The 24,608-nt window shown below is 38.5% G+C and overlaps 2 protein-coding genes across 2 annotated transcripts; one reads left to right on the plus strand and one right to left on the minus strand.

Annotated features, from left to right (window-relative positions):
- Positions 1-3,693: 3,693 nt before the first annotated feature.
- LOC120552187 (dehydrogenase/reductase SDR family member 11-like) lies at positions 3,694-12,995 on the minus strand. Its single transcript, XM_039789987.1, has 7 exons — positions 12,800-12,995; positions 11,448-11,657; positions 10,536-10,630; positions 5,845-5,974; positions 4,795-4,887; positions 4,651-4,716; positions 3,694-4,513 (listed from the first exon to the last, which is right to left on the minus strand). The coding sequence occupies exons 1-7, from the start codon at positions 12,929-12,931 to the stop codon at positions 4,472-4,474; spliced, it is 768 nt and encodes a 255-aa protein (XP_039645921.1). The 5' UTR covers positions 12,932-12,995; the 3' UTR covers positions 3,694-4,471.
- Positions 12,996-18,031: 5,036 nt separating this feature from the next.
- ca4b (carbonic anhydrase IV b) lies at positions 18,032-21,849 on the plus strand. Its single transcript, XM_039776699.1, has 8 exons — positions 18,032-18,144; positions 18,385-18,429; positions 18,521-18,685; positions 19,594-19,739; positions 19,859-19,951; positions 20,716-20,782; positions 21,011-21,174; positions 21,664-21,849. Exons 1-8 carry the CDS (start codon positions 18,036-18,038, stop codon positions 21,847-21,849), a joined length of 975 nt encoding a protein of 324 aa, XP_039632633.1. The 5' UTR covers positions 18,032-18,035.
- Positions 21,850-24,608: the final 2,759 nt, after the last annotated feature.

The raw sequence follows: 24,608 nt of genomic DNA on the forward strand, positions 1-24,608 counted from the left end.
TTTAATGCATTTTTGTGAATATGAGGGGTTTCATTAGCTGCTAGTGTCCATTCAATCCTATGGGTAGAGCTAAAGATCACGGCTAGCTAGCTACACTTTCCGATTTCAATTTATGAGGGGTTTTGTTAGCTGTGCTAGTGTCCCTTCAATCCTATGGATAAAGATTGCGGCTAGCTGCAGGCCCTGGAGCTCCATCAGGGCCTCGCCATTTGGTAGTCCAGTAACCCAGAAACGGTGACTTTGCGCGGGTATGGAGCACTGCGGGCTGCCAGCCGTGATGGAGCTCCATCTAGCTCACAGCAGACCGGGGTCTGTGAAAGAGGACACGCCGGGCGGTGAGGCAGCACCGGCCGCTGTCACATTAGCCTGCTGAGCTCCTGCTGAACTGAGACACACAGTCGGACAAAAATTTGCAATTAGACACCAATTTTCGTAAAACGGCCTATATTTTACCTCTACATAGTTGATTTCTCGCATAAAAAAAGTCTCAGAAGAGAATTTATAACATTTCTAAGATCTGCGCAACCTAGATTAAGAAGACTAAGCTGACCTCAGGTCAGTGGAGTAGCCTATGTAAATGTTGGGGCGTGACAAAGGTAGAGACTAGAGCCAAATAAGGAGGAACCACCGAGTTGACGTCAACTTTTAGCTTTGTTGAGATTTGCCCGTTTTCAGCAGCAGTTTCAAATTGTGAGATTTGCAGAGGAAAGAGGTGTCAATGAGATTTAGAGGTTCTATGTATGTCCTATTTACCCTCCATCGTTTTTCAACTATGACAAGGTAAAATCGGTTTTGCATTCTATCTATATTAACAATAGTGTCCTGTCTCCCATCATTTTATTATACAGTAATGTTCTTGCTCCCAACAATTGACTATCTTCCTGAAAAAAAGAAGACCGTATCTTCAAGCATCTCAGTTATTTCTACAGTTATTTGTTGCTCAAAAGCCCAAATATTTGAAACTATCTGAAATTAAAAAGATATCCATGACTTGTAGGACAACACCCTCAACATGCTTGTGGTGAATGTGTACCGATTCCCCTCTAGCTCTTCAGCAAAGGGATCCAGTTCCAGGTCTGTGTGTCTTTCTACAACGTTCACATGTTGGCATCTTCCAATGACTCTACGCACTTCAAAGAATTACGGTAATAACAACCATCTTGTAGCGCCACTCACAGGTCTGTGGGTGAGCCATCCACAGCCTCTGTAGTCAGTACTGTCATTTCTGACAGTGACAACACACCACACACAGGCCATGCCATGATGCAAATAAATCTGATTTTTAAGATCAAACATACTAAAGGTGAGTTGTATTAGAGTTCAAGTTCAAAATCCAACTTAATGTGCTTAGTGTGTCATTATTATTATTATTTTACAGACAATAGAACTGTGTGTCTGTGATGTACAGCATAAGTGTAGTGTGCTTTTGCTATCATTGTTCTTTTCTAGGCATATATATTAAATTATGAATCCGATACATCAAGTACCCTCGTCTCCCTGAAAAGAGCTATTTCACTGACATCTAGTGGACATTATCAGTTTTTTATTTTTATTTAATCAACATTTTTTTAACTTTTACAAAAAATAGAAAAAACCTACATACAAGATGGGTATACAGCATTTGACATTGTTACATGAAGTAAATTAAGTAATAAAAGAAAGACAGAGGCTATATGAGAATACATCCAATAACCAAAGTAGTCCAGTGCTTCCTGTCTCATGATACCGTCAGGAGTATAAATAGAAAATAAAACCAAAAAAACACACACTCGCACAAAAAAAAATAAAAAATAAAAAAAAGGCCCAGAGAGGAGAATCAAACCCTTAATCAGTGCCGAAAAAATACAAAAAAAAAATAAAACCGTACAAATACATAAAAGCCTGTTTCATATGTTGGTCATTTAGGTCTCATCAAGTAAAGCCAAAAATGGCTTCCACGCTTTCTCATAATAGTTTGGTGCATCCCCTCTGCTAAAGCGAATCTGTTCCATCCTAGAAACACAAACCATTTCGTTGAGCCACCTCTTAAAGCAAGGAGATGATGGAGACTTCCAGTTGAGTAAAATCTATTTCTTGGCCGCTACCAAGGGAAGGGAGGGTCGATGTCCTTTCAGAGGAGCCAAAGATTGCCAGGTTACAGTCTGGTTGAATGTTTATTTTATATTGCTTAGAGAACCAATTAAATATGTCACTCCAAAAGTTGTCCAGTACTGGGCAGTACCAGAATAAATGTGAAAGTGAACCTTCGGCTCCGCCACATCTATCACACATGAGAGACACTGAATCAAATATTCTATTAAGTTTAGTTTTGGAATAATGCAGTCTATGTATGACTTTAAATTGAATAACCGATATCAAGAGTTTATGGATTTTAGTTTTTTTTTAAACTTTCACATGCTTTCACCTTGGTTAGAATATTGTAAATTGATCTCATTTACTCTCATTTGATTCTAAGCTACGTAAACCTCTAATTTCGAACTCAGCTTTCCAAAATATCAACATTTCCATAACATGGAATGTGTCAGTACAGGTTAGTATGTAGTAATACAGTAGTTCATATGGTAACCCAGGACTGGAACTAGTGGCTTTTTATTTCTCAAAAAGTTAAAAATGTCTTGCAAAGTCTGACCGCTTTCTCCTTGTGCGTGTTCGGGGACTCTTCTTCAATGTCTCCACTGTATGCCACAACTCTCATGTCTCCTGGAAAGCTCTGGGAAGAAGGTGTAGATGTCTCTCACTGGCATCTGTTATACTATACTGTACAATAAAAACTTTACATGAATGAGAGTAGACATTCAGCTAACAATCACATATATTTGTGTAACTCTGCAACTTCCTCCCCATTTGAGTTTCTTCTAATGTTTACCATTACCATCCATGATGACTGATGAAACAAACCGGAAGACAACATTAAATCTACATCAAAGTACACATTATTAAATCTCAGACACTATGCATCCTCACATCAAGATATGGTTATGACATGACTCTCCTGTAACACTAATACAGATTTATCAACATCCAGGGGAGCAACAGGCTGTTAAGCAAAGCATCAAAATAAAATGTCTGTCTGAAATGCATTAAGTATAAAGTAGCATCAAATCTATATAGTCAAGTCAAGTACAAATACCTCAAGTCTATACTAATGTTGGTTCCAATTTCAGCATGGTTGGTTTGTGAAGCCTTGTTTTGATGATGTTTAGTAAGTTATGTTTCCTGCAGTTTATGGACTTTTTGTGACAATACTAACCATGCAGAGAAAAACAACTGTAAAAGCATTTGTAAAAAAGTATAAATTGTGTGAGAGGCCGCACCTCACCAAACTGAACGATGAAGTATTTCCTGAATGCCGATAAGTGAGAGCCCTGCCCCAAGGACACCTCCAGTATCACCGCAGGTTATCTAACTTAGCAAACATGAAAATGGTCAAAGTCTTGTAGAAGGTGTTTTCATAGACACAAGCTAAAAACAATCAGTACATTATATTGATAGTACCACCCAACCATAAGCATGTTATTGGAAGGAAGTCCCTTATCTACAGGAGAGATTATCTAATGCATAGACCACACCTGTCTGGATGGAGTTATACAGTATATGGCCATACTGTGTGTTTGATGATACTGAATGAATGCAGAAATGGAACTGAAAAATATTTGCATGTATAGAGGTGAGACAAAATGATAGAGGCAGATATTCCGTGAATCATTCATTTATTGAGTAACAGAGAGTCTACAGCTGCTAGCTGCTCTGTGAGGCTGTGAATGAGCACAGAAGTACTGTAAGCTAAACGCTAACGTCAGTATGGCAACATGCTCACAATCACAATGCTAACATGCTGATGAGAAGCAAGTGTAATTTACCATGGTCACAATCTTTGTTTAGGGTGCTAGCATGCTAACATTTGCTAATTGACCCTAAACTAAAAATAAAGCGCAGACATATGCGATCATTTTCACATATTTTAGTAATATATTTTACTACATTTTGTTACGATATTTTACAGTTTTTGGGGGTATATATTACAGATTTGTTTTGTTCTTAATATTTCACAAACAATTTTGTTGGATGATTTACTAATATTTTTTGGATTGAAGATTGAAGCTTTTCTCCTGGATATTTTACTGATAGAAATGTAAAAGATCTTTAAATATATATTTTCATGTTCTTATTATTTGTGTATTTTTTGTATTCTTTCTGACAAAAACTTTTTGACAACAATTGGACACCAATGGCAGTCCCCATAGCGGACCCTGCTGTCACTGGAACAATCCCTGTGGTCCAAATGGTTCTTGCCGAGCTACAAATCTAATTTCCTTCTGTATAATAATTAAGTTGAAGGGCAACAAATATCTTCAAAATCTTTTAATTATTTAAGTGCAAAGTTATAGTACAAAATACCAAACTTATTCCATGATCAGATAGTCATTGTAGTAAACCAGTGGGAGGAAGAATGTGTCTGTATGGTGCAGAACTACAACACCTGCTCCACAGGTCGCATCTGAATGTCCCCAATCTGAAAGAAAAGACGTGACGGTTATCTCATTATGGGTAAACTAATGAGATATCAACAGTGAAGGAGCAAAGGTTGAAAACATGTGTCATCAGTCACTGTAGAAAGCACTAAAATTTGCACAAAAAAAAATCACATACCTGGACATGGGGAGGGGCACTTAGGACGTAAGTAACCGAATTAGCAACATCTATTGCTTCCAAAGGCTGTAGGAGAGATGAAAAGTGAATAATATGCTACTAATTATAACCATAATACTGGAAGTGTAGGAATAATATTTTTACCTTAAATTTAGTATATGAAGCAGCAGCTTTATCAGCATTGTCTCTGTAGAGCCGAGGAGCAAATTCAGTCTCTACTACACCAGGAGAAATACACTGCAACAAGAGTGGACTATCAGAAATGAGAAAACTTCATGAAATACTGAACATTTGTCTTATAATAAAAGAATGTTGACTCAGAATTGATTTTGAAGATTTCACTGATCACTTTTAAAGCTTGTCTGGGTCTGGCTCTTAGTTCCATAGCAGAGGTGGATCAAGGAAACTTTATTATCCCAGAGGAGCATTTGATTTACAGCCAGCAGTACCACACACCAGACAAGCAACGTAAGTTGAGCATAATATGAACATCAACATGTAAATAATTAAAACTACCTAATGTCGTTTAAAATGTCCAATGGCAAGTGGGATACATTACTTTTTGAGCCTATTGGTCCTGCAGATGTTGACCCGCAGGCTTAGATCCTCGGGTGGGGCCCTTGTGGCCGTTCCAAAGTCGAGGCCTAAATCGGAGGTAACCGCTCCTTTTGCCATCAGGGTGGCTTGACTTTGGAATGACCTGACCGCGAAGATAAGGCTCGCAGAATCAGTGAACTCTTTTAAATCACTTCTCAAAACCCATTTTTATAGGCTTGCTTAATGTGATGTCTCTTTTTATTGTCTCTTTTTATTGCCTTTTTTATCCTTTTTATATTGTATTGCTTATATATATGCTTTATTGTCTTCTCACTACTATGTTTTGCGTCTTTTGTCTTCTCGTTTTTACTCACCCAGTTTTGTCTTGTTAATGTTTGGCTCTACTGTTTAGCTCTTTGTTCTTTAATTGACCTCTGGGTATCCTGCTTTTTCCTTGCTTTGCCTGTCAAAGCACTTTGTAAACTCTGTTTGTAAAGGTGCTTTATAAATAAAGTTAATGTTATTATTAGTAAATGTTAATTATGCTAATTATGTAATGGCACTGGCTTTGGTAAATTTTAAATTGAGCTTGGCTTTGGACATGTTAAATGCATGAATGTGTTGAGTAAAGTGTAAATCTGTTTTAGTATCTCTCACTGTGGCTCTGATGTGGGTTTTGGCCTCACGCAGCTCCTGTCTCAGGCCCTCGGTCAGGGCCGTCACAGCGTACTTGGTGGAGCTGTAGAAATGTACATCAGTACTGGGTACTACACGATGTCCACTCATGCTGCAACAGAAGAAGAAGATGTTAGGAGTTGTAGGAAAGATTAACCAGGTCAGCAACAGGGGCCCGTTTCAGTAGTGTTAATTTCTTCAGAGGAGACGAGACTAAATATGTTCGTCAACGACCTTTTTTTCCATGACTAAGACGAGACGATGACGAGACTGTGCCAATGTCCAAAAACGCTGAATAAGACTAAATTAACATGCATTATTGTTGACCAAAAAAGACGAGACTAAAATGTTTAGCATAAAATAAAAACTAAGATAAAATCTCTCTTCATTTTCGTCTACAATCGTCTCTACTTTTTCATCATGAGATAGAATATTCAGCTGTTACCGAGACCCGGTGCTACGGCACCGACAGTTGCCCTAACGACCGTTATCTACCGGACCGAATAGCAACGCAGATTTTGGTGCCACTTAAATGCCTGCGCTTCTCTCTGATGCTCCTAAACGGACGTTAGAGTCAACCGAAACATCGCTGCATGGGGCGCTAGTTAACACTACACTTGGCAGCCATTGACATACAGTGCCTTGCGAAAGTATTCGGCCCCCTTGAACTTTTCGACCTTTTGCCACATTTCAGGCCTCAAACATAAAGATATAAAACTGTAATTTTTTGTGAAGAATCAACAACAAGTCGGACACAATCATGAAGTGGAACGAAATTTATTGGATATTTCAAACCTTTTAAACAAATAAAAAACTGAAATATTGGGCGTGCAAAATTATTCAGCCCCCTTAAGTTAATACTTTGTAGCGCCACCTTTTGCTGCGATTACAGCTGTAAGTCGCTTGGGGTATGTCTCTATCAGTTTTGCACATCGATAGACTGACATTTTTGCCCATTCCTCCTTGCAAAACAGCTCGAGCTCAGTGAGGTTGGATGGAGAGCGTTTGTGAACAGCAGTTTTCAGTTCTTTCCACAGATTCTCGATTGGATTCAGGTCTGGACTTTGACTTGGCCATTCTAACACCTGGATATGTTTATTTGTGAACCATTCCATTGTAGATTTTGCTTTATGTTTTGGATCATTGTCTTGTTGGAAGACAAATATCCGTCCCAGTCTCAGGTCTTTTGCAGACTCCATCAGGTTTTCTTCCAGAATGGTCCTGTATTTGGCTCCATCCATCTTCCCATCAATTTTAACCATCTTCCCTGTCCCTGCTGAAGAAAAGCAGGCCCAAACCATGATGCTGCCACCACCATGTTTGACAGTGGGGATGGTGTGTTCAGGGTGATGAGCTGTGTTGCTTTTCACGCCAAACATAACGTTTTGCATTGTTGCCAAAAAGTTCGATTTTGGTTTCATCTGACCACAGCACCTTCTTCCACATGTTTGGTGTGTCTCCCAGGTGGCTTTTGGCAAACTTTACACGACACTTTTATGGATATCTTTAAGAAATGGCTTTCTTCTTGCCACTCTTCCATAAAGGCCAGATTTGTGCAGTATACGACTGATTGTTGTCCTATGGACAGAGTCTCCCACCTCAGCTGTAGATCTCTGCCGTTCATCCAGAGTGATCATGGGCCTCTTGGCTGCATCTCTGATCAGTCTTCTCATTGTATGAGCTGAAAGTTTAGAGGGACGGCCCGGGTCTTCGTAGATTTGTAGTGGTCTGATACTCCTTCCATTTCAATATTATCGCTTGCACAGTGCTCCTTGGGATGTTTAAAGCTTGGGAAATCTTTTTGTATCCAAATCCGGCTTTAAACTTCTCCACAACAGTATCTCGGACCTGCCTGGTGTGTTCCTTGTTCTTCATGATGCTCTCTGCGCTTTACACGGACCTCTGAGACTATCACAGAGCAGGTGCATTTATACGGAGACTTGATTACACACAGCTGGATTCTATTTATCATCATTAGTCATTTAGGTCAACATTGGATCATTCAGAGATCCTCACTGAACTTCTGAAAAGAGTTTGCTGCACTGAAAGTAAAAAAGGGGCTGAATAATTTTGCACGCACACTTTTTCAGTTTTTTATTTGTTAAAAAAGTTTGAAATAGCCAATGAATTTCGTTCCACTTCATAATTGGAACCCACTTGTTGTTGATTCTTCACAAAAAATTACAGTTTTATATCTTTATGTTTGAGGCCTGAAATGTGGCAAAAGGTCGAAACGTTCAAGGGGGCCGAATACTTTCGCAAGGCACTGTATATAAAAGTTGGCAGCAGGTAACGTTAGCATACTGTTAGCTAGCAGTTGGAGTAAACACGGTTACAATCATTGACATATATAAAAGGGTTACAATGCTGACAGCTAAACGGTGTAAAGGTTTGTCTCTATATCACTGTGTAGGATTCCAACACGAGGCGTACGACAGTCTGAAAAACAACACATATGTTACGTTCACTTGAAATACGCCTCGCCAGTTTCGTGCTGCATTTATTTTATTGTAAAATATCCTTTTCCCATGCATTGGTTGTTTTTTGTCGTTTACTGGTGAAATAAGGAAGAGGCTCAATATTTATATAACTTTATATCATTTATTTATTTTTATAACTATTTGACTGAAATGGTTATCAGAAATAATTTATTTAAAAAAAGACTAAAATGTTTTGACTAAAACTTGACTAAAATGGCGAGACTTTTAGTCGACTAAAACTCGACTAAGATACCTTGAGTTCTCTTTTGACTAAAACTAGACTAAAATTACGAGACTTTTAGTCGACTAAAACTTGACTAACAAAAAATGTTGGCACAAAACTAAGACTAAGACTAAATTAAAAATAGGTGACAAAATTAACACTACGTTTCAGGAAGGAGGTGTAACAAATTCTGAACTTGGAGTTGATTTACCCTGAGGTGGAAACTCACGAGTTTTTGGTTCCAGAACAGCTGATTTGAGTTGGTTCAATCAACTCAGAGTAGGTTGACTCAGGGTTTAGCACGTGTACCACCACTATAAAAAGGCAGCATGAATGGAGCCATGATACTATGATTCACCATGGCAACAACCACAAACAAACTGGTCGGCATACTTTACACCTCTGGAACTGGAACTACTCATGCACACATACAGCGAGTTTGAACATATATTTTGTTTAAAAGAAGCAACACGGTTGCTGCAAATGAGAGAGAATTGGTGTGGGAGAAAATTGCTGCTCGAGTCAATGCATAAGCTCTAATATAGTGTATTAATTTCATATTTAATCACAGGTAGCCTATAATATTACTGGTGAAAACTGGAATGGTATTACACCTATAATTTAATTCAGGTGCAATCCTGCGGGCAAAAAAGTAAGCTACTAATCCCATTCTGAGGCTGCAGCACCATGATCATTAAGAGAATTAAAATTTATAATCATTTATTTCTTTTTAATGGCTCTCACTGGTTTGTGTCCAGGGAACGTTTCAGAGCGAGTCACACTCCGCTGACGGCGCTTTGCTACAGTGGCTTTACTAATATGCTCCGCATCACCAATGTTGTAAAGAAAACTGCCGTTTGCAAAACACATAATGCGATAAAGAATGTGCTGGGATGTAAGAGCATGTCCAAGATGGGTGACGTTAGTGATATGAGGACGGATAAGGTTATGTAGGCTACGTAACTGATGGACTGGGAAGAAAAACGATACAGCTCAAATAGGTAGTTATCTGGAAATGAAAATGCATCTATAGTCGGGGTCTCCAGACGTATGTTTAACTCCCTGTGAAGTAATACAGCTTCTTCATCAACGGGATCGTCGACAAAAGGAAATGCCATGTTTTGAGAAAAAAAAAAAGTTTTATAGTCTGCCTAACACGTTAATGAACCAACACAAATCTGGTCTAAAATGTGCCTGATACAGATTGAATGAATGAATGAATGAATGAGGAATTAAAAGAGCACTGTGTCAGAGGGAGGAGACTGAGAGAAGAAAACCTGCTCCAGACCAGGTTAGGTTTACAGACTGAGTTCCCATAAGTGACTCTGAGTTTAAGTTCCCATATGACTCTGAGGTTAAGTTACCATAGTAACAGACTCTGAGGTTAAGTTCCCATAGTAACTGACTCTGAGGTTAAGTTACCATAGTAACAGACTCTGAGGTTAAGTTCCCTCTCTTTCTGAAAGGGGCTGGAGTCCCCCCTCTCTCTCAGGTTTGGTTAACCTCTCTTTCTGTTTCCCTCATCTCAGGGTTAACTAACTCAAGACTTTTCACTAAACCTGCTTTCTGAAACGGACCCCAGCATTTAACTAAATGCATTGATATGATCTCAGTCTCTAGTACTTGTGAATTTTGAAAGATCTCTGAAATTTTAATTGTTCTTTGAACACCGCATTTGACTAATGTATGCAAGAAAATTATAGTTTGAGTAATTTTTCAAGCAAAATGCCAAACTTTTCCTACTATGAGCATCTGGATTTGCAACTTTCATTTGTCTTATTTGATAGTTAACTGAATAACTCTAGGTTTCTGACTGTTGGTTGGTCAGAACGGGAAATTTGAAAGGTTCCTTAGGGTTCAGGATATTGTGACTCACATGTTGATGATGATATTCAATATTTTACAGTCAAACTGAACTGAGTTTCACAAGCATGACCATTATTGCGCATCATCAGTAAATAAAACTGTACCTGTTTATGTTTATGATGTGCCCATCGTCAACACTTCTTTCTTTCATTGACTGATATGCTTCACGTGTGCATATACACAATGCAAGAACGTTGATCTACAAGACACATAATACAAAATATATTAATACCTTCCAGGAAATGTAGGCCTGTAGTGAAAAAAAATGGCATTGGAATTTCCCTTCATGCACACAAAGATAACTTAATCATTAATTCTTATGCACACAAAAAAACTTTAGCCACTTTGAAAACTATAAATGAGTCAAAAGGTGTAGGAGACGTTTTCTTATTTTTAGTTCATACTGGACTCAAGATCTGCTTGATATCCTTAAGAAGCTTCATTGATCTAAAGTAATGTTTCACTATTTTTGACTTATATGATATATGCGATATGGAGAAAATCAAATATCACGATATTTTTGACCAAATACCTCAATATCGATACCGCAACGATATTGTAGTGTTGACTAAATAAATATTTACACAATGAGATTTTAGATAAATAATCATCAATAATGTGGATATAATGACTAAGTGGGTAAAGGCAAATAAAAGAACAGTTACAACAGTCTAGTAAATTCAGAAAAAGACATCACTTTACTGTAATGCAGCCTTTAAAACCAGGAAAAGACAACACTTACGCCATATCACGATATTACGATATCCAAAATCTAAGACGATATCTAGTCTCATATCACGATATCGATATAATATGGATAGATTGCCCAGCTCTAATAAATGTGTTACTAATAACCTTAACTCTCCTCTATTCAAGTGTCCCAGTAAACCATGACAGTGAGCCAGCATGCACAATACCAGGAGGACCCAGACATAAAAGCAGCTAAATTAATTTACAACTGTGCTTTTTCATTATATATTATATTTCCTTTTTAAAATAAAACACAAAGCTCTTACATCCATCATGTTCTTCCAGCCACTGGTGTTGCCATTTAACAGTGACTCTGGATGAGCCAAGCCAGCGTTGTTGATGCACACATCCACCCCTTTGTGCTGCGCTTTGATGGCAGCGAACATGGACAGAATCTCTTCCTCGTTGTTCAAGTCGCACTTGAAAGGTACCAACACACCACTGTGGCCTGTACTTTGACACTCATCTGACAGTTTCTGTAATCAAAAATGAAAAAGATGTCAGAAAATCAGCCGCATAGTTAACTCAGTTGTTCACACAATCCACCCCACCATCCATTCAGAAGTTTTATTTTCACATCAACAAAAATACTGTAAATCTGTAGATTAGGGCAAAGCATTTCACATCTAAGGCAACAGCAAGAAAACATTGTAAATACAATCTTAGTATGCTAGCTTTTGGATCATTTGAATAGGGGCCTTTTTATGATAGCTATTACTTATTGTTACACTTTTGTATTCTTTAAAGTCCTTAATTTGGTAAATACACTAATAATTGCTTCAGGGAAACATAAGTTAATTGATTGATTAAACTAGAATAATACAGCATGAACAAAAGCCACACTCATTCAATGTATGACATTTTCTGTGTGGAATGGCACCTCTGCCCCTTTGCTTATAAAGGTTATGGTGCGTTCTTTTTGTCCCCCGAAGTCGTTTTACGAGTTGTTTTCCGGAGTTACGACCCGGAAGCTGCAAAAAGAACGCCCCCGAGGTCGTATTTACGACTCGTCAAGTCGTCTGAACTCAGAGGACCCCGAGCTCACTTTCAAAGATGGCTACGTCGTGCATCACATCACAATGTTTTATTTCATTCAACTTTTATGATGTTAGCTGTAAAACACTGGAAGAAACCATGTATTAACTATTAACTAGTAGCTATATATTGATTGATGGATGATGTAACGTTATTATCGTATATTATTGAGAAATCCATGACAAACAGTAACTTACAGGAAAAGAAAAGCCCTTTGTGTTTTTTGCAGCCAACAAAAACAGCTTGAATATGCTTTAATTCACGTTACTTTCAGTTAACGTTATCTCTAACTTGTACTTTAACATTTCATCGACGAAGGCTTTGGCAGTTTATGTAACGGTAGCAACCCTGCGGTTATCTTCTCTGGCTGCGTCACATTGGTTTGTTCTTTTTGCCTCAGGTGGACTTCTTTTAGGGTTCAAAATGAACTTTTTCGTCCACCAGCCAAATAGATAGTAACGTTAGCTAACGTTACATGTTCAAAAGCATTTGGCTGGTAACGTTACATGATCATTTTAACCCTGACTGCTAGCTAACGTTAACGTACACAGTCCAGAAACTAACTTTTAAATTCAGGGCAAACCTGTATTTTTTCGACGTCCCTGGCACAGCCCACTACCTTCATACCGTACCGGACCAGCTCTTTAGCTATGGCCGCCCCTATCCCGACCGAGGCTCCGGTCACCAAAGCCACTCTGCCCTTCCAGCGGTCCATCACAGCCGGGTGTTCTATCGATCTATGCTACCTATCGAGATGTGCTACTTGGCGGTTCTGCGCATGCGCACGACCCACAAGCATGGTCTGATTCCCCGCCCATAAATCTATGCAACCCTGCGGTCGAAACATACGGTCGATACTGTGGTTAATGGAGTAATATCTAATGAATAATTTATTCATTGTACCTTTTGATAGGGTATATTTGTCTATCAGAATACACTGCCACTGAAATATTCAATAAATATAATTTAATAGAATATCAAAATATGCTCCTTATCTCCTGACAGTGCGCACTGTCACTCCATGTGCGCACATGGAGTGAGTAGTGGTGCAATATATAATGATTCTGTTGGGGGAGCATTATTTGATAGGGTATATTTGTCTATCAGAATATGCTACCACTGAAATATTCAATAAAGATATAATGGAGTATCAAAATATTCTCAAATAAACATAAGATGTCAATACTGTTAGAGTTATATCTCTATGGGATTCAGCCTGCCTGCACAATTGGAAATGGGAACACATAAGGAAGCACATTTCGATAGGGCAGCGCGACTCGATAGACTCTACTATCGATTTGCGCTACGGTAGCATTTTTCGACAAGGCAGCATAGATCGACAGAACACCGGGACACCGCTAACCTTTAGCTAGTGACAACTGACCGGAGGCAGACGCGAGTCATGCGACCCAGGGATCTACAGTCAGGTGCTCTTGAACGCAGCACGGAGGATGACGTTCAGCTCCGTCTAGCAAAATTACGAATCCCACTCACTGTCTATGATCCCACTATGGCCACGCCAAGACCCGCTCTACGAAGCAACCTGATTGGTTGGGGTTAGGCATTTCACCTCGAGTGGTTAAGGTTAGGGTTAGGGGATTGGTCGGGGGATAGGACGCCTGGCCAATAGTAGTGTGTGAACGCTATTGAAGGGCGGGTCTTGGCCATAGTGGGATATGTCAATGGTAATCTCGCCTCCGTGTACGGAACGTCACTGTGCTGCATTCAGGAGAACTGCGAACTGTGAATCTAAAATTTACTGTCTATGATCTAAAGTCACATGGTAGTATATCGTAAAATAACGTTCTACTCAAATGCTTGTTGACCACACTAACAATCATTATTAAACACTGGTTTCCTAAACCATTACAGATATAGAGTTCATACCATTTCAATATTCCATTTTTCTATGTCTGTAATTAATAACATTTGTCATGCAGTGACACAGATCCACCTACCGTGCACCTGCAGTTTTTTTAACCATTGCATACGGAAGACGATTAGGGCAACATTAACAGTCTGGGCAACACGTGAAAATAGATTAAAGTCAGAATTCCGAGTTTAAAGTCAGTATTCTGTTGTCAGAATTTCGGTCAATCATTTATAATTTGCACCTACCTTTATTCTACATGTAGACATATCTACCATTGTACTTTTATTTTATGATGTATGAATATATTGTATATTTACTATGTAGGCCAATACAGGCTATATTGAACATCTTTGCTAAAGATAAAGATAAAGAAAAATCTATCAGGAGGAATAACGTTTTATCTTGTTCAATCATTGCTGATGTTATTATACATTCATAGTGCACTTCTGTTTCATGAAGTAAACGGATATACACATCTGTATCTGTACATCTGCTACTGTTTTATTTTCTTTCTCTATCTTGTGCAGTTTTGGCACCACTTCATCTCCCAAAACCGAAATGATCTCTTTAACTTAACAAGCTTGTAATTTCTGCTCTTAGAATTTAAAACCAAATTGTTAAAACTACATCTAATCACATACCATACACTCTCATAATGTCGCCATAAAATTAGCCCAAAAGATGAAGCTTCAAGAATGGAAAGGCAAATTTTTCTGAAGAAAATTTGATTGTGATTTCCTCAGCTGGTTGATATTATGAAGAATCAGTTAATACTTATGCAAATGTTGTGAAACAGGTCATAACACTGAGGAGTATGGTGTAGATAGTGTAATATAAGTATATTGCTATATATGCAGTCATATAAGTGTGTATAGTATTTGTGCCCTCTCTCACTGATCAATATAGATATACATACACAGAACACATTGCACAAGTTAAAAGATAGCCTACATACATAGGCCTATTAAAAAGTAAAAGTAACCTCTTAGTTTTTGCCTGTGAGCAACTGCAACTAAACAATTTCCCTGAGGGAGATCAATGAAGTAAGCCTATTCTGATTCTGATTCTAATTTGGACTAGAATGAGTAGTATACTTGTAGTGTAATCATACTACGTTCATAGATTTTAATATTCATTTTAAAATGAGTTTTATCAACCAAATGTATGAATCAATAGTGGACCACTTCCTTTTGGAGTGGAAGAAACTCAATACTTGTGAATGGATTGAACACAGATAAGATTTTAATCACAATATAACATTTAATCAGTCTCAGATTGAATGCGGTGAAATTCTTGACACCTTCAAATTGACCCAGAGTCTATTGAAGAAAACAAATACAGACACAACTTTATAAATAAAGGAAAGGATTCATTAATTAAATATTCTGAAGAATAGAGTAGAATGACATAACCTGACTGGGTGACTGAGTACCCAGGGGCCAGGGCCCTCATGTAAGAAGGGCCCAAAAAGATGCTAGAATGAATAGCTGTAGATGTGGGGAGGGGCCCATAGAGAATGCCTTTCTACAGGGGTCAGAATGATTTGCTACAACCATGCTTTAGACAGAGCTGATGATGAGTTGATGAGCAGGCTTTTATAGCCTAGGTAAAGTCAGTTCGCTTCTGAGTCACTGTTCGTTTGCTGTGTCCAAAAATGATCCACTTGAACGAAAAAAACAACAACTTCCAATTTGTAAAACAAAGGTTATTGAATTAGGCTAATAGACGCAAAATCACTGAAAATACAGAAAATCTTCAAAAAGACTGAATCTCAAAAATGCACCGACAACATCTTAAAACAGTGGAGGATAAAAGAAAAACGAGGAGGTTGCGTGTATGTGTGTGTGTGTCTCAGTGCGAGACATTTTGTCTCACTCCGCTGAACTCTATCTGTGTGACTAGACTCAGAGCTCCCGTGTCACAGGAGAAGCCCTGTCAGTTATAGGGAAGAAAAAGCCCCCCCAAAACAACGGGAGAAGTTGGTTTTAACTCCAACGTCTCACGGGTTGTTCTAAGAGGAGGGGATGAGACGGGGGTCGCTCCTTCTTCTTCTCTGGAGGATTAAGATATAAATGTTTTATTAGAGAATTTAAAGAAAAATGTTATTAAACTTAATTTGTACACGCAGAACAATATGTTCCCATCACTAAATTAGGCCTATATCAACATTCTAGCATGGCCTATTAGGTAACAGAATCACTTGACACACGTCTTGCATACTAGTATACATTTATTGATAGGCTACAAGCTTTAACATGAGATTAAATAAGCACAATGAAAACATTTCTTGGATAATACATCTTTGTGTAAGCATAATTTATTATGACAAAAATGGCCAGTAAGAGTTTTGACACTAAGACTGTCCTGTTGTAACTGTTGCCACAGAAAATGTTCAAAGAGAGTTGAGGGTTCAAAGGTTCTTTAGCTTGGAGCAGTGAGATTCATGTGAGCGATCAAGAATCTCCTCGACAGGAAGAGGTTTTATCACCAAAGTGATCTCAGATTCTATCAGGAGGCCTAGGGACTTTACTCCAACACCACCTTCGCATGGCTACACACGTGGCCGGTAACGGACTGGGATCAAAAAACGGCGTTTGCAACATGCCGGCCCTATTGTCAAACCACACCAACCCCACCCAAACATTGAGGTAAAAAGCAAAAACACATAGAACAGAATGCCGAAATTCACTCACTAAAACGACACGCAGCAGTATCACTACAGTGACATATGCCGACAACAATTCAACATTTGAGAGCGTCGGCAGAGATCGCCAGGTACGACATGAGACGCTCCACTAAAGGCACATTCAGCACAAAAAGGCTACAAAGGTGCAACGTTAAAGCACAGTATTAGGCCTAGCCTACATAATGCAATTGCTCCACCAAAACATTGAAAGAACAGTGCACGGCCATAGTGCAGAGTTTGCTTTTCTCCACAACCTTGTCAATCACATCGTCAGAGTCGACTTTTGGGTAAAGAATACATTGTGTCACTAACCTAGCTTGGAAATTAGTAACAGTGCGTTCCATTTGTACTCGGAAGTCGGATTTTCCGAGTTCGAAGTCGGAAACACGCCCCCGGAACTCGGATTAAGGAGCTCGACAACCTCCAAGGGCTCGGGAAAGGGAAGTTTGGGGACCCCTGCTGGAACTGCTCCCCCCGCGACCCGACACCGGATAAGCGGACGAAGATGGATGGATGGACAACCTCCAAGGCCCCCCAGCTCAAAATCCAACATGGATGCCCCGTGCATCAACAGTACTGAAAGCTACATAGAGTTATTAGCTATTCTGTGTTATTACTGTCTCACTAAATCAGTCGTACATTGCTATCCAATTTCTGTGTACATGTTGTCACGCTGATTGTATGGACAGGAAACAGCGTTATGCTGTTATTGCTAACAATGGCTAACCTGACTAGAACCCACAATGACAAATCTGACTGATTTTAAATGGAACGCTCAACTCGCGTGTGGCGTCATTCCCAGCTACGCCTAACGAGTTCCGAGGTAAATGGAACGTACTATAACTCTTGCCTCTGCGTGAATCGTAAGCCCAGTTCAGACCAAAGATTCACAAAGAGATTAAACTGTTTTAGAACATCGCAGAGAAAAGATGCAGTGATGTGAACTGGGCCGTCTAAGCTCGACTCAAACCAGCTGACGGTAGCACTGCGACTAATAACCGTGAATTACCGATACTTTACTGATAACTCTGCCTCCCAGAAGTAATCAAGAAAAAAAAAATCCTTGTTGCACCTTAATGATTTCTCTGATGTGGAGATTTTTTCTGTCAACAAATCTAAACTGCATCATAAACTGCATCATAAACTGATGAGAATCAGGAGTCATAAAACGTAGGCATTAGGTGTGGGTGGGATTAATAGGTGCGTCTACCAGTCTTATAACAAACTGGTTGAACTCTGTTTCTGCCATCATCTTCCAAAATGTTCAAGTCAAAGCAGGCAGACTCAGAAGGATACGGTACATTCACAATGCTGCTTGTACCTGTTTTATTTTGGTTTGCATCTCTCACAAAGGTTGTCTCAGGGGCAGGTACGTTCACTAAGGATAAAAACTAATTCACTTATTTGACTTTGAAAAATGTAGTCAGTGTAGACAGGATTTTTTGTTTTTGAATACGTTGCATGATATTCAACTTAGAGTGTTTTGGTCTTATTCATTACAAAGAACTTTCAAAGATTTGTTTCTCATAAATATTCCTCAGCTGGAAGCTTGTATTTTTTTCTTGTGTTTTTTTTTCTTCTATTAAATGACTCAAACATGTTTTGGCAGATTGGTGCTACCAGTCCCAAGTTACATGCAATCACACATGCACAGGTAAACTTCAAGGCAAGCCATTAACAGTTTAAATAAAATAAGGAAATATGTAGTTGTGGAGTTACCTTTTTTCACCCTCCTGCCTTCACAGGTCCAGAAGAATGGGGAGTGGTTTCACAGAACTGCATTGGCAGATCTCAGTCTCCAGTGAACATTGTCACAAGGAGAGTACTACCAGATGAACGGCTCACTCCTTTTCACTTCACTGGATATCAAGAGGCTTTTCACGGTCGCCTCATAAACAACGGTCACACTGGTATGTCTTTTTGATAATTGCAGTTTAATATGAAAAAGAAGATTTGGTAAAAAGAGAATAAGTCAATGAGTGATATTAAATCAACTCGACTAAAGACAACTGGCTGTAAAATAGTCATAAGGCAATTACCTAAGTTGTAAAGCATTGAGATAATTATCTTATATGGTATAAGATGTAGTAAAATGGATAACAGTGAATGTAAAAAAGGTTCTACAGACACACTTCCTCTGGAACAATAAAAAATTTGCAAAAGACCAGAAGCCCAAAGAAGCTGCAAAACATTGATAATCTTTTAAAGTGCTCATATTATGCTTTATGGCCTTTTTTCCCTTTCTTTTATTGTGTTATATATCTTTTTGTGCATGTTATAGGTTTACAAAGTGAAAAAGCCCAAAGTCCACCCCAAAGGGACTTACCATCTCCAACAGAAAACACTGTTCACAAACTGCTCCAAACAGCTCTATTGCAGTGCAGCCTTTACTTCAGAGACAAACGTGGGTCACTTTGTAACACACCTTATAATGCTCGCCTAGCTGCTAGCGTGGCACGCCCTCATACTCTGCTTCTGACTGGCTAGTAGTCCTTACCTAGCTACTGCACATGTGCGACTCCCAACAAAGATGGAACAGAAGTGAGATATCTCACTCTGTAGCTAAAACAGAGAGCTCAACACACAGGGTGAAAAGAGGAGCTGCAGCAATGTGCAGTACAACAAAAATATGGTGTTTTTTGAAAATTAAACCACGTAAACCTATTCTGGTAAAACCTCTTAATACAATTATGAACCTGAAAATGAGCACTTCAAATTTTGCACTGTAGCCAAATCCAAAAAAGTCCCAATGTAATCATCACTGAGGGGTGTTATTTTGCCTGAATTTTGAAATGATGTCTTGAATATTTTTTTCTAGTTCAACTGGATTTACCTTCTAGTATACGGATCGAAGGAGGAAATCTGGTTACACCTTACAAGGCAGTTCAACTTCACCTGCATTGGGGAAAAGATGGAGGGCCAGGATCCGAACACACCATTGATGGAGAACAATTTCCAATGGAGGTAAGAAATGTGGGGATTTATGTGTCTTATACTGCAACTATGTGATGAAGCCATCTTGTGTACTGTCTTCAATTAACTGAAATATTTAATATTTATTTTATATTGTATGCCATCTACAGATGCATATTGTCCACATAAAAGAAGAACACAACAATTTATCCCAGGCTGCAAAAGACCACACAGGCGTGGCGGTTCTTGGATTTTTATTTGAGGTGATTTTATTTGATTATTGTGCAATTTAAAAAAAAAAAAAGAGCGGGTAGAAAAGTTAGATGGAAATAGGTGCAATATTTGTTGTTCTGCAATAGAGTCCTTCTTATGAAAATATAGTGAAAGTGGGCCATAGGTTCAGTAATTGCAAAGATATATGGTTTGATCCCAAAGTTCATACAAAATCATAATTTTTCAATTATAATTGATCATCTGGTATCAGACACTTTGACACATTTTAAAGCTGTTATAACTGGGACAGAGGAACAGGACTCAACACTTATAACAGGATTATATCTCATCAATCAATAATTGTTGACTTGGTGGTAAATTAAATTTAAAAAGAGCTTCTGAAATCTTAGATGCAGCTTTGATGAATGAAGGTAATAGACTTACAATTAAATTTGTCTAGACATGCCATTAACAATGACCTTCAATTAAAAAAGAGACACATAAATGGCCCAAGAATTGCACCCTAAGGTATGTCAAAGAAATGGTTGAACACATTGTAAAACAGCATTCACTGGAATTTGCCATCATCCGTTAATAAGTAACTTTACAAAGGGCAGTTTTAATGCTGTAATAATAAAAAACAAACAAAAAGAACCTGAATTATTCTTTTGGAAAAGAATGAAACAATTAGTAGATCAAAAGCAACAGAAAACAATCAACCTTTAACAAAGCTTCAGCATCAATCATCTAGAGCAAGTTGTCTCAACTTTTACAAAAATGTGACTTTTGTAACTTCAACATTTAATTCTTCCAGGAGTCCAAGTCTGCAAATAAGAAATTTGATCCCCTTATTAATGCTCTGAAAAACATCACACAACCCAGTAAGTCATATCTGCTTACATGGAAAAATAAGATAATTGCGCCTCATTACATGCTGATTGTAGCATTAGGCTAAAGTGCAATTGTTATGAGATAACACAATGTCATAAACATCTTTTGTAACACCTCAATCATACATTAATTAAAACAAGGCTGTCACCTTGAACATATTTGTTGTCTTATAACATATTTCATGTTAACTTCATTTTCTTGTTATTTTATAAAACAAGCCAACAGCACGACACTGATGGGTGTGTCCCTGGAAATGTTAATACCTCCTCCAAAAAATATGACCAAGTACTTCCGTTATGAAGGCTCCCTCACTACACCTGACTGTGATGAAGCTACCGTCTGGAGCCTGTTTGAAAACACCGTTCCTCTGAGCAGAAACCAGGTATTATTATTTTCACAAAATTGTAAAAAAAAAAAAAAATAAGATTTGAATACCATTTTCTGCATTTCTACATGTTTTTTATCATAATCCCAGCTACAAAAAAGGAACACATTATGGGGGGCAAGTAGTGTTTTTTGTTTCTTTTTTCTTTTTTTTGCTAAAGAGGACACTGATGAGAGCTGTGAAAGTAAATCAAACCAGTTGCTTCCTGGAAAAACCAAAACATTAAGCTGAAAATGATTAAAAAAAAAAAAAGAAAGAAAAAAAAAAAAACGCCTTAGAGCTAAGGAGAAGGAATCGGTTAATAATGCTCTATGGGTGTATCACTATTCATGTTATAGTCGTTTGTTCCATAGTTAAAATTCATTAGAAAAGCTTTAAGTAAATCATTTGAGTAGGCTATACCTCTTTTACCACTTTGCCCACCCTGTGTGTTTACAGAATTTACCATTTTACTTTTTAACCTGTCTGTTGTGATTTTTGTCACAGCTCGCTGCGTTCTCCCAGCTTCAGTTTTCCAATGGAAAGCAGATGGTGGAAACCTACAGACCAGTGCAGCCCTTGAATACACGGCAGGTGTATTACTCCGGAGGCCATGTTGCTCTGGTTAGCACCGTGTTACTCATCATGTCAGTGCTGGTATCCAGTGCCCTGTCTCTGTCTCCCTCCGTTTAATTCCAACATTTATAAATACATACTGCTGTCTATATGTCCACTGATGATGACAAATATGAAATGTAATGTATATTTTAAAGTGTGTGAATCTACTGTATGCTCTGTGTCATAAGTAATTTCTCTTTGTTTTGTGTATCAAATGTGAGTTGTTGTACATTTAGCAGCTTGACACCTCATACTTTGTCTATTTTATTTCTGCAACAAACTGCACTGAAGTTGAAAATACTGATAGTCAATCATTTTCACTTTTGTTTGCACAGTTACAGAAAGTTTTAATGACTAATCGTACATGATGTTACTGCTGCCTGTTGTGATAGTTATCACAATACATTCGCTTGTGATACTGAAGTGTTTCCTTCCCGTCTGCAGACATTTGAACTCTGAACGTTCTTTTCTCACAGTGCAGCGTCTTACCGGTGAATCATCTAAATCATGTTGCGTGTTTAAAAGGTTCAGACTTTGGTCCACAATGTTTTATCTCGGCTGTTTTTAAAACCTAATGTAATAACTTTGATTGCTGCTGTGGAAAAAATAAATTTGGCATTTTTAGGATTTTTGCTGTCTACATTTACACAAATTAGAACACAATGTTGTAATTAAAGTTGTACATGCTGTGTTTTCTTCCCATCTAGGTTACTGTAATGCACTTTACACTAGTTACAGTCAGAGCGTCACCTCCTCTAACATCCACTGTGTGGCAGCACCAAACAAGTCTGATAAGCAGTTTGGACTATGCTTGCATTTCATTTTAGGTAGCAGTTGCATCTTGTACACCGAATTAAAAAAGGGCATGAATTTTATTTCAATGTTTAGGAGTCCTGGGGAAGTTTCATCTCTCATTTCGTGACTTACTAACGAACCCACAGCCATGAAGTAATTAGAAAGTTACGACATTTGACTGGACAGAAACAGGACAGGAATGGTGGCTTTTTGTAGTGTGTGTGTGTGTGTGTGTGTGTGTGTGTGTGTGTGTGAGCACATATGTTTGATAGATTCATCATAACTGATTTTAAGACTCTTTAATATTTTATTGCAATACTAAACAACTTTAACTGCAGCAACCATTTCAAAGGAAAGTACTTTCACAGCTACCTTTGCACCATTACACAGCAGAAGAGGACTGACTCCTTGAGATCAATTAGCAAAGGTAAAACATAATTCAATCAGTCCTAAGCAGTGTCCTAATACTGTACCTATTGGTGTCATTCGATGATGCGCTTGTTGTTGGCACCCTGACTATCTACACCACCCTAAGTACTCGAGGAGATCACTTTGGATGTAATCCCGTGTTGCACAGGAATAGATGTCTGATGCAAGGACAGCCACTGGTGCAACAGTGCTGAGATAATCAGCAGGATGCACAGTCATGCTCGCCTGCTGCAGAGGCTCAGTCCTTGTTTTGTTGGACAACACACATATGGACACTTTATCGCAAAGTAATACAACCTTTATATGTGTGTTGTATGACAGGACATGTGCTTTTAGTGTCTGATTCCTTGCAGCCGTTTTGTCAATTCCTCCATTTACAACCTTTCACCTGCTACATTACTTATTACTGTCTGCTTGTCTTCTTTCTCTTTTCTCACAAGGACATCTCTCGGTTTGTGCGTGTCACCCCTCCCCCACTTCCTCTTATTTCACTTGGTGTGACTCTGAGGTTTGGGTTGTCGTGACAACGGAAGACACAGGCCCGTCTATATTCTATTTGCGAAGTTTCTGTTGTTGCAAGCATATTGCACATTTGCTGCTGAGATAGGGAAGGGCCTTGCACCACCATCCCCCACCCACACCTTGTCAGAAACATGCAGGCGTGAATGAGTTCTCAGAAATATAAATGAGATATAAATCTCTTCCTGTGATCTATACAGAAGATTTTGGACTTGCACGGCTGTAAAAGATATTTCAGGACAGTGCTGAGGAGCACCATGCTCCCTTTGCAAACATAATCATTTAACATCTCTAAAATAAGCATACCCAATCAATAAGTCTGCTAATAATTTTTTATCTTTCATATATGTTGCTATTTCGGTCAAAGTACATCCCTCAATGCTGCATCAGTAAAGGGTATTTTGTCCTTAGAGCATTACACAACCACATACATTATTACTGGGATCAATATATATCTGCTTTAGTGTCTGACTTCCTTTTTTTAAAGCAGGTGTCTTCTCATAACTGCATGTCCTTAAAAGGGATGAGCTAACGTTTAGCAGCAGTGGTGCAGTCTGCTAAGGCCTCATGGGCGTAGGTTTGTAATTTGTGTGTGTGTTTGCGTGTGTGTGTGTGTGTGTGTGTGTGTGTGTGTGTGTGTGTGTGTGCGCGCGAGTGCGTGTGTCTCTGTGTGTGTTTGGGTGCAGATGTGGAAAGTAACTAAGTACACTTCCCAAAATTTAAGTCAAATTCTGAGGTACTGTTACTTTGAATATTTTTTGATCGTGAAACTTTCATTTAACATTTATCTGATGGCTACAGTTACTTTACTGAGGAAAATTGTAAATAAAAAATATATAATAGGCTACTCTGAAATGCTGTATTGTTAGAATCACTACAAAAAAGTAGTATATGGACCTACAACTACCAGTTACAGGTTCATACATAAAATAAATTAAAAAATCTCCAAAAATAATCATTTCTCAGAAACCTATACAAATAATCATTTACTTACTACAGTATTTTTCGACTGCTAAACGACAGTGGGCACAACTGGAGCCACATGTGTAAAACTCTAACTACAGTCTGCACAGCAGCAGTTCAAACTCTAG

The sequence above is a fragment of the Perca fluviatilis genome, chromosome 2, assembly GCF_010015445.1.
Source record: "Perca fluviatilis chromosome 2, GENO_Pfluv_1.0, whole genome shotgun sequence".
NCBI classification, from domain to species: Eukaryota; Metazoa; Chordata; class Actinopteri; order Perciformes; family Percidae; genus Perca; species Perca fluviatilis.